At 46.4% G+C, this 14580-nt stretch overlaps 1 protein-coding gene across 1 annotated transcript in view; it reads left to right on the plus strand.

Moving 5' to 3' along the window:
• LOC147018637 (sperm motility kinase 2B-like) overlaps positions 1–14183 on the plus strand; it is a 114093-nt gene extending 99910 nt beyond the window's left edge. Inside the window, exon 12 of the mRNA XM_085898519.1 lies at positions 9497–14183. Within this exon, the coding sequence (XP_085754645.1) occupies positions 9497–9657 (161 nt within the window). The 3' untranslated portion in view covers positions 9658–14183. The remainder of the gene's footprint in view (positions 1–9496) is intronic.
• Positions 14184–14580: the final 397 nt, after the last annotated feature.

Genomic DNA, 14580 nt, shown 5'->3' on the forward strand with positions numbered 1-14580 from the left:
TTATTTCATGCAATAAAATGCAAATTACTTATTTAAAAATCATACAATGTGATTTTCAAGATTTTTATTTTAGATTCCGTCTTTCACAGTTGAAGTGTCCCGATGATAAAAAAAAATTACAGACCTCTACCTGCTTTGTAAGTGGGAAAACCTGCAAAATCGGCAGTGTATCAAATACTTGCTCTCCCCACTGTATATATATATATATATATATATATATATATATATATATATATATATATATATATATATATATATATATATATATATATATATATATATATATATATATATATATGTATATGTATTTGTATATTATTACAGTTTTTGTCGACCGTCACGAGCACGACCCTCGATGGAGCAGTGGGGCCGCCTCGGCTCGATCGCCCGGAATTACAGATCGTTGCCCCGGATAAGTCCGGAGTTGACGGGTCCTGGTTCTTTTGGACCGAAATACGCCAACAGGTAGACCACGTGGGGTAGGGTCGATTGCCAACTTCAATTTACCAAAGTAACCATGTGGTCCAGCTACCGGGGAATTTCACCCTCGATGGAACTCGTACGGAAGCGAGCCGCTTAAGCGCGCTCGTTCCGCGTGCGTTGCCGAGCGGTTGTATCGCCGAGTTCCGTCGGCCCGATTGTCTTGTTACCGGGGCACAGCTGCCATCTAATCCCTCACACGTGACACGTTCAGTCAATATGAGAAATGGACATGACGAGCTGAATACATTTAACAAATGGGGATATTTATTAAATGATAATGGGGAACTAGGGAACATGTAAGAGCAGAGCGACACCGAATATAAAGCAAAGCAATGCAGATATATACAGCAAAACACTTAAGCAGTTCACTACTTACCCAGACTGGCACCACAGACGGACACACACACACACACACACCCAGACAGAAATGGACCTCCTTGGGTCTTTATTATGGCTCTCCAGCCGAGGAGGACAGTCCGGCTGTGAGAGCTAGGGGCGGCAGGCTACCTGTCCACGTAGCACGGCTGGACGCCCCCTTATCTTGGGGGCTGGTGTCGCCGTACCAGGCAGGCGCAAAGGGACGACCGTCCGCTCTGGAGCCGGGACGAGGTCGTTGTAGAAGTCCAGGTGGGCTGTCCGGCAGGGCTGAAGCGGGAGGAGAGGGAGAGACCAGAATAGACCGACTAAATCTCCTCAGGTCGCCTTCCAGAGAGCCCACAAGTTCCACACCAAAAATCTCCTCAGAACTCTGAAATCTCCTCAGGTCTCTCAAATCTCCTCAGGTCTCTCAAATCTCCTCAGGTCTCTTTCATGCCCTCAAATCTCTTCGGCTCCGTCGGATGCTTGTCTTCTCCCCGCTCGCTCCCCCATTGGACATGGAGCATCGTGCGATTCCCCGTCCATTCCCAATTGGACAGGCGCACGGTGGACGGGGCATTCCCATCCCTCTGGGCGGAGTGTCCAGCGGGGGAGTTTCATGTCTCCGCCCACCGCTTCACCTCGATTGGTCGAGGGCTGCTGTGTGGCTCCTCCCAGAGTTTCGCCTTCCTCACACCGGACGCCCTTCTGCGCATACGCCCTCGCATTCCTCTCATTCGCCAAATCGAGCGGAAAACCCCGCGATTGGCCAGGTGGAGGAAGCGAATGCAGGCGAGGGCGATGCGGTGTGGTCGGCGGTAATGTCGGTGATGCAGGCGGTGATGTAAAGACGAACTAAAAGGAAACCTAACTATTATAATAAACCACAGCGCAGGAACATTTCAATACCTGTTAGACTAGGGGAAAGGGCTATCTATAAAACATGTACTTACCGAGATAACTAATCTATAGGAACCTGAATCGTGTTCTATGAACTTCCATAACCGCAACAGTATTTATTGTTACAGATTTCAGAATTCGGTCCGATGAATGCATCCACACATCCAGGTCCTCAGAGAGTTATTTCCTTAAATGCATGTTCAGATTAGCCCCATCCCCATGTCTCATGATTTTTTAATGTGATGCCTTGTAAAGGGTAAAGAATAGATCCCCTTTCTTTGGGGAAGCATTTTTCTTTACAACAGACATGTTTACACACATTTCTTTCACGAGCTCTGACGCCTGCCCTAATTTTTCCTCAGCATTTCTTTCGCGAGCTCCGACGCCCGCCTTTTTTGAGAGCGCATGGATCGTCATGATAAACATGGGCAAGTGGGGCGGGATGAGCTTGGGGCGGACTGCGCCCGCGGAGAGGGCCGCAGATATAAAACGAATTGGAGGTCCATTCTGAGGAAAGTGGAGGCAAAGAAGTGAAAGGAAAGCAGAGACGAGAGAAGTAAAAGGGCGAGAGAAAGAGGAGGGAGAAGAGAACGAGAAAGAAAGCGAGAGTTGAAGCGCGTGAGGGAAGAAGCGAACCAGAGAGGAAGCGTGCAAGCGAGGAAGTGTGTAAGCCCGCAAGTGAGCCCTGTTGTGGGGAAGCGGTGGGAGTATGGAGGGATGGGAGTGGGGTGCGAGGAGGCAGGAGGCGGGATGGGAAGGGGCAGGGTGAGGAAAGAGTGAGAGGTGAGAGGAAGGGGAAAGTGTAGGGGTAGGGTTAGAGGAGGGATGGGGATGGGTGTGGTGGGCGTCCAGAGGGAGGGGAGGAGAGTGGATGGAAGGAGGAAGGGGTTGGATGTGGAGGGGGGGAAGATGTGGGAGGGGGCACCCGGTGTTGCACCTTTCCTTGTTGCAGATAAACTAGGAAGAGTTACCCGTCCCCAGTGACGGGAAAAGCCAGCAAAAATATCCATCCCCAGTGACTGGAAAAGTAAGTTAATCTTGCAATTTTAATTATTTCATGAACTTTAAAATGGTTAATTGTGTTGTACTATTGATTTCACTCACTGCCAAATCTCTGAACGAGTTAGAATGCCCACAGTGAAATGGTGGTGCAACATCGGGTTGGATTTGTCCAAAAAGACGGCAAAATATACTGTTTGCGAAATAAAATTTGGCATCAACATTATTCATACTTCTTGTTTCATCATTACAAAAGTGAATGTTGATCTTTTCAAACTCGGCATGGAAAGGGCCCGCCAAAAATGGGATACAGACAAAAGCATGGACAAACACCATGATTCACAATATATTGTTGCGGATTCGCGCCCGCCGGCGTGCTGACGGCCACGTAACTCGAATCGCGGCACGTCGCCCACCGGACGGACAATCCAGTCGTGACCCTCTCGGACTAACGCCGGGAACCAGTCACGGGTGGACCTTTCGGTCTCACCGCGATCGAGCCAATCAGCCCCCGCGTGGGATAGGGTTGCTCGCCAAATTCGACCTACCTAAGGGTAGACCTACCTAAGGGTACCCACGCGGAGGGTAGACCGGGCGATCGCACCTCGCCGCAGGTCGACTTCGGACACGGGCCACTTAAGCGACCCGTTCCGTACTATCGGGATAACCGAGCGGTGTTATCGTCGGCCTCGACGGTTCGATTAATTATCGGGCGTATTCAGCCCACTACCAACCCTTTACGTGAAGCAAGATGAGGATTCAATGAAAGAAATGACGAAGCGAAGCGGGAAACAGTTCAACACAAAGCACATTTATTCGCGATGAACGGAAAGCACACATATTCAATTCCACCAAAAGCACATAGAAAAGGAAAACACAATGCAATTTACACAAAAAGCAAATGCGACAATGCAGATCTAATACCGATTACGCGAGCACACGGCAACACTTATACAATTTTACTTCACAGACGGCGCCGACAACACATACCCAAAACCAAGGAAAAGAACACCCTCAAAGATGAGGCGGGCCTGAGGCCGAGACCGGGTCGGGCCTACCCGTCTGGTGATGAGACGCGGAGCGGCGATGGTGCCTCAACTCCGCGGGCCTCGTGGGCAGTGTCTGGTAGGGGGTGGGAAAGGGGCCCCCTTGGTCGCACTATCTCAGCGCGGGGGGAAACAGGAGGGGGTTGCTGATGCTCGGGGTGTAGAGGATTTCCACTCTGCCTCGAGCCCCGCGACGAGCGTCTCCACCTCGGCCAGGTCGCGCCGTCGGCCTCCCTGGTGTGCAGCTCCCTGCACGACGCGAGCACCCCCTCGTCTGCCCTCGCCGCCTCTCCACAGCTCCGTCCCCTCCGTTCCGACTCCAACGCACACGACGACGACCAACTCCTTCTTGCTTCTTCTTCCCAACTCCACCGCCCGCGAAGTCTTAACTCTCTTGTCCACTTGACTGACGAACGCGGTCGCTTATATCAGCCCCGTGGCTTCGCTCTCTCATCTTTGACCCCCTCCCTTCGACCTTTCACCTCGCTCCCCATTGGCCCGAGAAAAAGTGGGCGTGAATGCTTTTTGATCCATAAATTTGCATATATCGATCGCCCTCCAACGCCCTGGGGGCGGGGCCAAATCGCCCCTCGCTCACCGATTGGACGGAACAAAAGTGGGCGTGTGTCGTTTTTGATCCGTTTTTGAAGTGGAAAATCCGTGGTTTTGTACACGCTGTTCGGCGCGCGCCCTGCACGAGTCCAACACCGGTACCCACAAGCGGCGCAAGAACGGTGGCGATGCGACGGTTGCGAGGTGTGACGTGAAGCGGCGCCGCGGTGGGTGGTTGATGTGGTGGTTGGTGGTGGTAACAATGGCGGTTGGTCCAAATTAAAGATAGTAAAAGAAAAACGGCTATCCTGAAGAGTCGCAGCACGCATAAATGACATGTATTCCCACTAGACAACGGGTTTGGGCCTAACTACACATGTACTTACCGAGATATCTCACCTAAGGGACCTGAATGGTGGTTTGCGAATTTGGTAACCACAACAATATCATGGATGACTTCCCATCGAAGTTACTTCAACAAAGAAAGAGCCCATTCTACCGATCAAGCCTGCACAATGGTTGCCAGCCTGTGACATTTTTTTTTGTTTTCAGAGTCTAGGCTCGTGGAAGGGCGAGAACACTGAATGCCCAGGACAACAGAACAAAAGGAACAGTCGTGGGGAAAAGGGGGGGGGAGGGGGAAAGACAATACCAACAGCGGAGTTGCAGGACAAATAGAGGGAGCGAGATGGAAAAATGTCAAAAGATGTCATGATGGCAATCTGGAAAAGGATTGTGCTGTTGTCTTGTGTCATTCCTAACTCGTCATTCTTTCCTCACTTGTTGTGTTGTGTTTTGGGGGATTCCTGGCTTTACATGTGTTTTTGGTTTTTTTTAATGTTCTTTTTTGACGAGTTGAACTCTATTTTCCTGATATGGATGCCAAAGACGTCATCATCCAGTAAATTATATTAAGGGGCGTTTTCATGAGGGATCCCCTGACCCCACCCCCCTCAACAATATTTCTCATGTAAATGATACCCTAATACCCTCAATATCCCGTCGAATATTCCCGTCCTTTTTGTTTCCACTCAGACATTCTGCTTCCGTGGGGAAGGAGGGTGGGGGTTAATGACATATATGTACATACAGAGTGTCCCAAAAAAATATACAACTTTTCATCTGCAAAGAGGATGGTCATAACATATATTTTAAAAAAAAGACATATGGCTGGATAGAAAGCTGCAAGGTTCAAGTTTATTGTACCAATGTCAAATTTGCCACCAAAATGTAAATTTTGGTATAGAATCGTTTTCTTTTAGACCACATGTTCGACGTAGGCTCCACGTTGTCTGATCACTGCCTGCAAACGCGTTGTCATGTTCTCCATCGCTTTGGGAACGTTTCCTGAGGAATGTTCTGGATTTCTCGGTGGATGTTTTCCTTCAGCTGATCAAGCGTCTGAGGCCTAGGGTTTCCATAGATCCTGTCCTTGAGATACCCCCACAAGAAGAAGTCTGGAGGAGTAAGGTGAGGGGAATACGGTGGCCACTCAACGTCTTCGTAGAAGGAGATAAAGTGGCCCTCAAAATGTTGGTTGAGAAAACGCCTTGTTTCGCTGGCTGTATGGGGGCAGTGCCCCATCCTGCTGGAACCACTGGGTTTTTTTTTTTTTTTTTTTTTTTTTTTTTTTTTGTATACCTTGGTCGAGGCTCGTATGAGAGCTAACACACAACTCACAGCAAGGAGGCATGAGACAAGAGGGGTGGGAGTGGAAGGGACAAAACATTGGGGAACAGACACAGGTGAACTGTGGAAGGGAGAGGGATGGGGATGGGACGGGGAACATGGCGAGGAGAAGATGGACATTACAGGGACTTTCAGGAAGGAAAGCAGGAGAATTGAAGGAAGTGGGCTTGGGTGGATTATCGGGGGTAGAAAAGATCGAGGATTTGGATGGGGGAAGATAAGAGGTGGTGGTGAACAGCTGTTTTGAAAGCCTGGAGGGAAGAATGGGAAAGAATAGAGTGAGGAAGTTTATTCCAAAGGCGGGAAAAAAGAGGAATGAAAGAGTGAAGATGAGCAGTGATTCGTGATTTTGGTAGTTTTACCAGAAGGGGTTGTTGGCGGACCTTGAGCGCCCTGTGCAAATGTGGTTGGGACAAATCGCAGAGAGAGCAGGGGGGGCAAGGCTGGAGAGGAGTCGGTAGAAGACAGAAAGACCACCGACCAACCTGCGGTGATTGAGTGAGAGGCCCAAAGACTCAGCTTCATTGCGGGAGATGCCAATGATCTTAAAAGCCCTGGTTTCGACAGCGTGAAGTCGAGAAAGGTGGGAGGCAGGAGCACCAGCCCAGAGGGGAGAGCAGTACTCCATCAGGCTACGGACAAAAGCTTTGTAAGTAGTCAGGAGCTCAAGAGGGCCGAGGAAGGACTTTGCACGACGGAGGATTCCCAGTCGGCGACTGGCTTTTGAGGCGAGGTTGGAAATGTGACTTTCCCAGGAAAGGTCATGGCAGATAGTGAGACCCAGAAGCTTGAAAGAAAAGACTTCTTCCAGAGGATTGTTGGGAAAGTGGATGTGGGGGTGTTGTAAACGGTCCTTTCGAAGAGACATAGTGAGAGTGTGAGATTTGTGTGGATTGAAAGACATGTTCCACGTGTTGGACCAGTTTGTGATTTTATCCAGATCTGCAGTGAGCGAAGAAGCTGCTGCTTGCCGGTCTGAGGGATGACAGATGGTACGGCAGAGGGTGGAGTCATCGGCAAAGAGAAATAGAGGATTTTCCAGAGAGTCCGAGAGATCATTGATGAAAACCAGAAAAAGAACAGGGCCCAGAACGCTACCTTGAGGAACTCCAGCCTGCACAGGAAGAGGGGATGAAAGAACTCCATTTAGGGCCACACGTTGACTGCGACAGGAGAGGAAGTCTGCGAGCCATGAGTGGAGATGGCCTTGAATACCATGGGAAGAGAGTTTGGTGAGTAGGGCAGGGTGCCAGACTGTGTCAAAAGCACGTGATATGTCCAGGGATACGGCTCGGATTTCCTGTCTGGCATTGAGGACCTCCATCCATTGATGGGAGAGCAGTAGCAGCATATCTAGGGTAGAGTGACCTGGTCTGAAACCAAATTGATGATTGGAAATCAAGCCATTGGAGAAGAGGAAGGATTTCATGTCTGAAGCAATGATGGATTCCATAACCTTGCTGATGATTGGGAGAAGGCTGATTGGTCTGATTGGGTTCTCATCTGGATCAGGTTGTTTCTCCTATGGGCCTGAGTACGTAGCTCAGGCAGATAGAATTCCTGAATCTTTTTGCGATAGTTCCTCTGGTTTACCGTGCAAGTGCGTCCCTGGTCATCTTCATGGAAGTATGGACCAATTATCCCATACCAACCAACCGCCACCCACATGGTGACTTTGAGAACAGATCGAGGCACCAGTTCAGTTGATGCATTACCAGGATTTTCAGTTCCTCAGTACCGAAAGTTTTGCTTGTTTAGTTCCCCGGACAAGTGAGCATGGCATTCGTCCGTCATGTGAAGTTTTTTGAGGAAGTCTGCATCTTCCTCCAACTTTCCTGAGAACCAATTTGCAAAGTCTAGTCGTTTACGTTTCTGTTGATCAGTAAGCACCGTTTCCGTTTGAATTTTGTGTGGAAAGGCATGAATGTCTTGGCGAAGGATCCTCTGAACGGTGCTCTTCTGAATGTTTGTCTCGGCAGAAAGTTGTCAAATCGATTTTTTTTGGACTGTTAACGACCGCCTGTCTCACCATTTCCACATTTTCTTCACTACGACCTGTCCTCTTCCTCCACTGTGACCCTAGCCAAGGTCACAGATGGTTCCCACATTGGTAAACTTTGCAATGGTGCACTTTATTGTCCGAAAGTTTGGTGCATGGTGCAAGTGGATACCGAAATGTCTCGAGTAAAGACGTTGCACCTGTATGACACTTTTCGTCTGGTGTCAAAGTTCAACAATTTTCGTCTGTTGTTCTAGGTCAGTCTTGGCATTTTTCTGATGCTTGCTTGGTATCAAAATAAACTACAGGTCTTTGCAACAAGAAATGAAGCATTAGTGACAAAATTACTGCTTTTTTAGGATCAAACGAAGCATTTTAAAAGTTGTATATGTTTTTTGGGACACCCTATATATTGTTTTTTTTTTTAAAGAAGAAAGGCACTTCCAATGAAAAATTAAACGAGATCTACTCTGCTAACTTTAGCAACAAGCAAGAGCAGACCCGGTCTCAGGCGACATTTTACCCACTTCACAGCAGGTTTCCTCAGGCCAATAGACTTCGAGTCTTGGCACATGTCCGGTTTTTATCCCCGATGTGACGTCATTTCCGGTCATATGCCGGTGCTCGTGGTGAAATGGAGGAGTGTTTTTCTATTGCCAAACATCAAGGAAATAAACGTCTTTGGGCCAAACAAACCCTGCTTGTGTTTGCGGCGATCAGAGTATTTTGTTATGTGTGTCTGAGGCCTTAAGTCATATGTTATTTAAGGTTCTGTTCATTTGCATGGACTGTTCAAGGGCGCATATTCGGTAGGGGTCAACTAATTATTGGGATTATGAATTATCATTGTGATGGCTTGTTTTGTATATATGTGCTTCCATCACACCACACCACTAATACTTGTTGAATCTGACTCTTCGGCTTGTTTTGCTTGCTTGCGGTGGTTTCATCTTAAGGTTTGCGGGAAATCTGTTTGAGATAGAGATTGGCTGTGGTCTTGAACCGCGATGGTTTCTGCATCGGGTGGTGGGGGATGGAGAGGGACATTTGATTGCTCGGATAAAAGATAAGATCTGTCCATTGTTTGCCTTGGCTTGTCACTCGCCCAGCACAGAGATTTCAATTGGCATGGTAACACGACGCTGGGTGTGGGACCCAACCGGAGATCTCTGTGCTGGGTGGCTGAGCTGGTTGCTAAGCAACTCATCATATTTGAACCAGGCAACTTGACGGACCGGTGACTGTTACAATACATATCATATTAAAAAAAAATTTCTTCACTTCTTCGTCAATGAAATCTGTCACAACAACATGATCCAGATTAAAAGTTTGCCCTTTCAATGGGAAATTAGACCTCAACTCAACAAAACATTAAATTTCCAATTCTTCTCTTGGGATTCCAATTGTAGTCTTTTTCATGACTAAAACACATGAGGTACATATGTTTGTGCAAATTGAACTTTCTTTCAAGGAACTTCTTCCAACGTCTGGCCTGCAAAAGAAAACATGGAGGAAGATGAGGAACCACCTTATCATTTAGCTGATAAGGATGAAGACAAGGATGCAACGTCAAGCTCTTCACCTAAGGGACAAGAGGAAGAAAAAATGGAAGGCAATGAACGGGAATTGTAGCAGGTGGAGAATGAGGAGGAAATTGAAATTGAAAATGAGGACGATAACCAGAGGAAACAGGTAATTGTGTTGTGTTTTTTTTTTTACGGTTAGTCAATTTTTGCAATGTAATGTTATATTGTGCTGGTAAGGTAGAACATTTTGTAAGTGAGCACATTGAATATTATGATGAAAATGGGGTTCTTTTCTGTTAGAAATGGGTTCTTTCCTCCAGGATTTCAAGCAAGCAGTATACCACCATCTGTTCTCATCCACAATTCTGACCCATGATTTTTATTATCCACCATGAACCAGTCATAACTCAACCATTTTACTTGCTGGTTTCAATTTCCTCCCCATAAGTCATTGTGCTGTCATAGCTGACCCCAGGTACAAACGTTCACCTGGACCTTGCCATTCTGGTTGCTCATTTCCCCAAACGGTTGACAACTTTCCCACCTGGATGTGTCTCCATACCACGTCGGTCCACAGACTGGTTTCCTCCGTCACCGAAGGTGGATGCAGGTTATGTTCTCACCCGTCAGTTTGTCTGTGAGCATGATATCTCAAAATGTTGTGGACTGATCCGGACGAAACTTGGTGGACAGGTTGGGTGTGCGACAAGGATGAATTGATTAAATTCTGCTGAAGATCTGAATCCAGATCAGTGAAATTTTTGAATGATTCTTCATGATTTAGTGGGCTAAAAACTATAAAGAGTACGATATCTCAAAAAGTTATGAATTGATTTGGACAAAAGTTGGTGGACAGATTGGGTGTGTGACAAAGACGAATCTATTCGATTTTGGTGAAGATCCAAATCCGGATACGAGAATTATTAATTCTTTTAGTTATTCTTCCCCATTGAGAGATGGGACCAAACACTATGTATAATGCAATGGTTTTTGGGACATCACCTCTGGGTAACTCCAAGAGGATGGCATGTATTTAACAGACCACAATCGCCAGTTGCGTGAAACAAGTATTTAAAAACAAAAATGACTTTTTACAGCCATTTTTCCCTGCTGTGCAGGGGTTTGGCTTTTTCTTGAGGCAATGTTTTATGGCCGGATGCCCTTCCTGACGCCAACCCTGGTCGCCTCTTACGACACACAGGGATATGGAACACATATTCTAACCGGGGCATACACCGGGACCAGTACACTGGTGCTCATTTCGCCGACCTCGGAAGGATGACAGGCTGAGTCAACCCCCTGGTGTTTATTCAGCAGAAAACGGGGCTTGAACTCAGGACCCTGGGATCCCAAGCCGCCACCCTAACCACTAAGCCAACACCAGGCATGAAGCAAGTATTTACAAGCAGAGGAAACAATGGAAAGACATGTGTACAACAATTACAGCACATGGACATTCCCCCTTATCCCCGACGCAACAGACCCGCTCTCGTTTATCAATGACTTAACACTGCACAGTACATATGCTGGCATTATGCATCCGATGTGGAAGGTAGTGGTGAGTGATTGGCAAAGAATGATGGGATGAATAATTGGCAATGAAGATGAGCTGAGATAGAAAGAAATAGGCGGGGATATGACGGATCCATTGCACACCTTACACTTGTTGACTCTGGCTCCAACGTCCTGATTGAAACCGGGACCACTCTCCCTTCCCCGTTCTCTGTTCCCCTCCTGTTCTTTGCACAGCCGCAGCACCGGTGTTTTCTCGTGGGGGCAGTGATGTCACTCGCGGCACATATTGAATTCGTCTCCTGACAGCACACCTGGACGCCAAAGATGAAGCATCGTGTCCAGCTATGAAATTCCAGCAGCATGTTGTCATCACAGAGCTCACAGACCTGTTCAATAAGATCTGGAAAACGGAAGTTGTTCCAGCTGAGGGGAGACAAGGGGTAATCGTTAGGCTACCAAAAAAGGGAACCTTCGTGTCTGCAACAATTGGAGAGGTATTACACTCCTATCTGTATCTGGTTAAAGATTTTTGCACAGTGCTCCTTAACAGACGAAAGGAAGATGTAGAGGAAATCCTTCGTGAGGAACAGTCTGGTTTTCGAAGTAGTAGATCATGCACAGAGCAGATTTTCACATTGAGGAACATCATTGAACAGAGCTTGGAATATCAGAAGCCACTCGCCATCAACTTCATGAAAGCCTTTGATGACATCCACTGACAGTCATTATGGATCATTACAAGACAGTATGGAAACCCACAGCAACATATCAATATCTTTAAAGCTCTGTACCAAAACTCCATTTGCTGCATCAAGACCAGCTCTGGGACTAGAGACTCATTTGATATTGTTACAGGAGTATGCCAAGGATGTATACTCTTCCATTTCCTATTCCATTTGGTTATTATCCCCCACCAACCAATGAAGTTGGTGGGGGATATAGAAATGGGTTCCGTCCGTACGGCCATCCATACGTCTGTCCGTCCGTCACATTTCGTTTCCGGAGCTTAAATACAAATCTCCTCAAGATATATTTCCGAAATTTGGTACACATATCAAGCAAGTGGTGAACTGGTGCCTTTTGATATTTGGAGATTTCCCCCAAAAAAATTTCTGTCACTTTCCATGGAAACAAGTTGGGTATTAAGAAATAATTGAGGTTAAACTTTGTTTCTAGCGCGTAGTTACAAAACTATTAACTATTTCTTTATGAAATTTAGTACACACATCAAGAATAAATTGAACTGGTGCCTTTTGCTACTTGTCCTCATTTACTATGGCAGGGGATATCGAAGACTTTGTCTTCATTGGATGCTAGTTGACTTTGTATTGAGGAATGCCATGACAGGTGCCAACTTCAGCATCTCACAGTAGCAACATCACTTGACAGACCTTGACTTGCAGATGAGGTTGCACTATTGGCTGATGATTCTACTGGGCTGCAATATGACCTCCAGTTTGGAGAAATGCAGTGCCAAAGTAGGCTTACGTCTCAGCTGCGCAACAACCAAGACCATTATCACATAACAATAACAGAGGTCACCCTGTTACAGTTGGTCAAGAATACATTGAGGAAGCTGCCCATTTCCCAAATTTCGGTTGGACACTCACTCTCCAAGGAAGGTAATGCTGAGATTGACATCTACACAAGAATTGGCAAGGCAGCCTCAGTTTTTAGCGCCTCTGCAAAGTATGGAAATTAACCACGACTAATATTGCCACCAAGCTAAAACTCTACATATCCATTGTCGTGCCCATTGCAATTTATGCCAATGAGACGTGGAAGACAACAGCAAAGGTACCACATAAACTGAACAGAATTCTACCAATGTTGCCTCTGCAAGATTCTTGGAATCACATGGAGTCACAAAATCACATTTTCTTTATTCACTCTCCATGTGATTCCAAGAATAAGTAAATCTCCCAGAGGCTTATACACACTGCCTTTTTATCGAACTTCAACTCACCCCACACTTCACTTTGCCCACCCCTCCCCTCATCCAGAGGAGGAACTGCCTTCGTGCTGTTTCTTGGTGCGACATTCTTTTGCAGGCACACGCGAAACATGCCTGAAGCAGCCCTCGAGGCAATCGTGAAGAGAATCGGCTCGCGAGCATCCATTTTTGGTGCATTCCTTTGTCACAGGCACTCATGAAGCGGCTTGAAACAGTTTCGGGGGCTGTGCAAATAATAATCCGTTTGTGGGTGATGAAAATATGCGACAGATGGTTTGTGGAAAGGAATGTGGAATGATGAAAAATCATATTTGGGATTTATAACAACACAATCTCAATGCAGTCTGGATTCAGATCTAGCCTGTCAGTGGGATACAAAACGTAAACTGTTCAGCCTGCTGGAGGTATGTGCTCTACCGAGTGTCCTTTCTAGTTCTGCTTCTTGTTATTCTCGTCTTCATCCAATGTTAACGTCCGTTCTGTCCATGTCCAAAAATGGGCATCCTATGTTAACGACTCCCGCTCAGAACTGATGCATGTGCACGACCCATCCACACAATTGCTTTTAAACTGTCCAAAGTACTGTAAATACACTCCTTGGACCTCGATGCAGTGATTGCTGCAAGAGGTAGACAAAAACAGTAATTGAGATAGTTTCTTCCACGTTGGATACCAACATGAAAACATTCACCACAACGCAGCATTACATGATTAGATCAATGAAATGACGTAATTATTCAGCATTTATCTCCATCAGAGGTCTAATCTGTGTCACATGATGTCACATTAATAAATCGCATCAATAACAATCACCCGATCGTTTTTTTTTTTAATGGCAGAGAATGCATTTGTGGTGACATCATTAGCAAGGGGTACATTCTGTTTTCAGAACCTTCTCATCTCATGAATGTAATGAGGCGATATTTTCCAAAATGTCATGTGACAGGCACATGCTAAAGGCCCAGTCACACCTTGACGTTTTAGCCAGCGATGGCAACGTATTAAAATTTATGTAAAACGCTGGCTTACGTTGAACTTTTGATGTTTTTTTTAAAGATTCGGACGTATTCATAGCGACTTGGTCTTATGTATAACGCATTAGTAACGGACACCGAACGTTTCGTTTTGTTATAGATAACTTATACCAACGAATGCTGAACCTGTTGTCGGCCAACACAACCTATGCCCAACGATAGTCTAAATTAGGCATAGCGCGTTGCACGCATCGCCGACGATGTCGTGACGTAGCCTATTAAAAGGCTGACGCACAACGATTCGAATCATAATTGCCGTAGAAATGGAAGTGACAACATCGCGGTCACACCTTGACGATCTTGCCAGCGTATGCCGACCTAAGAAAAATGTGTCTAAAACGTTGGGGCACGTCAAATACGGTATGAGTAAGTTTGGTATACGTGAGTAGAACGCTAAAGTACGCTATCATACGTCGTAGTAAGTAGAGTACGTCAAGAAATTTTAAACATGTTCAAAATTTTACGACGTACTTGGCGTATGACACACGTTCCGCATGCGATGGGGAAAAGTTGTACACACGATATG

The sequence above is a fragment of the Eptatretus burgeri genome, chromosome 10, assembly GCF_056783735.1.
Source record: "Eptatretus burgeri isolate ZD-2024b chromosome 10, Ebu_testis_v1, whole genome shotgun sequence".
NCBI classification, from domain to species: domain Eukaryota; kingdom Metazoa; phylum Chordata; class Myxini; order Myxiniformes; family Myxinidae; genus Eptatretus; species Eptatretus burgeri.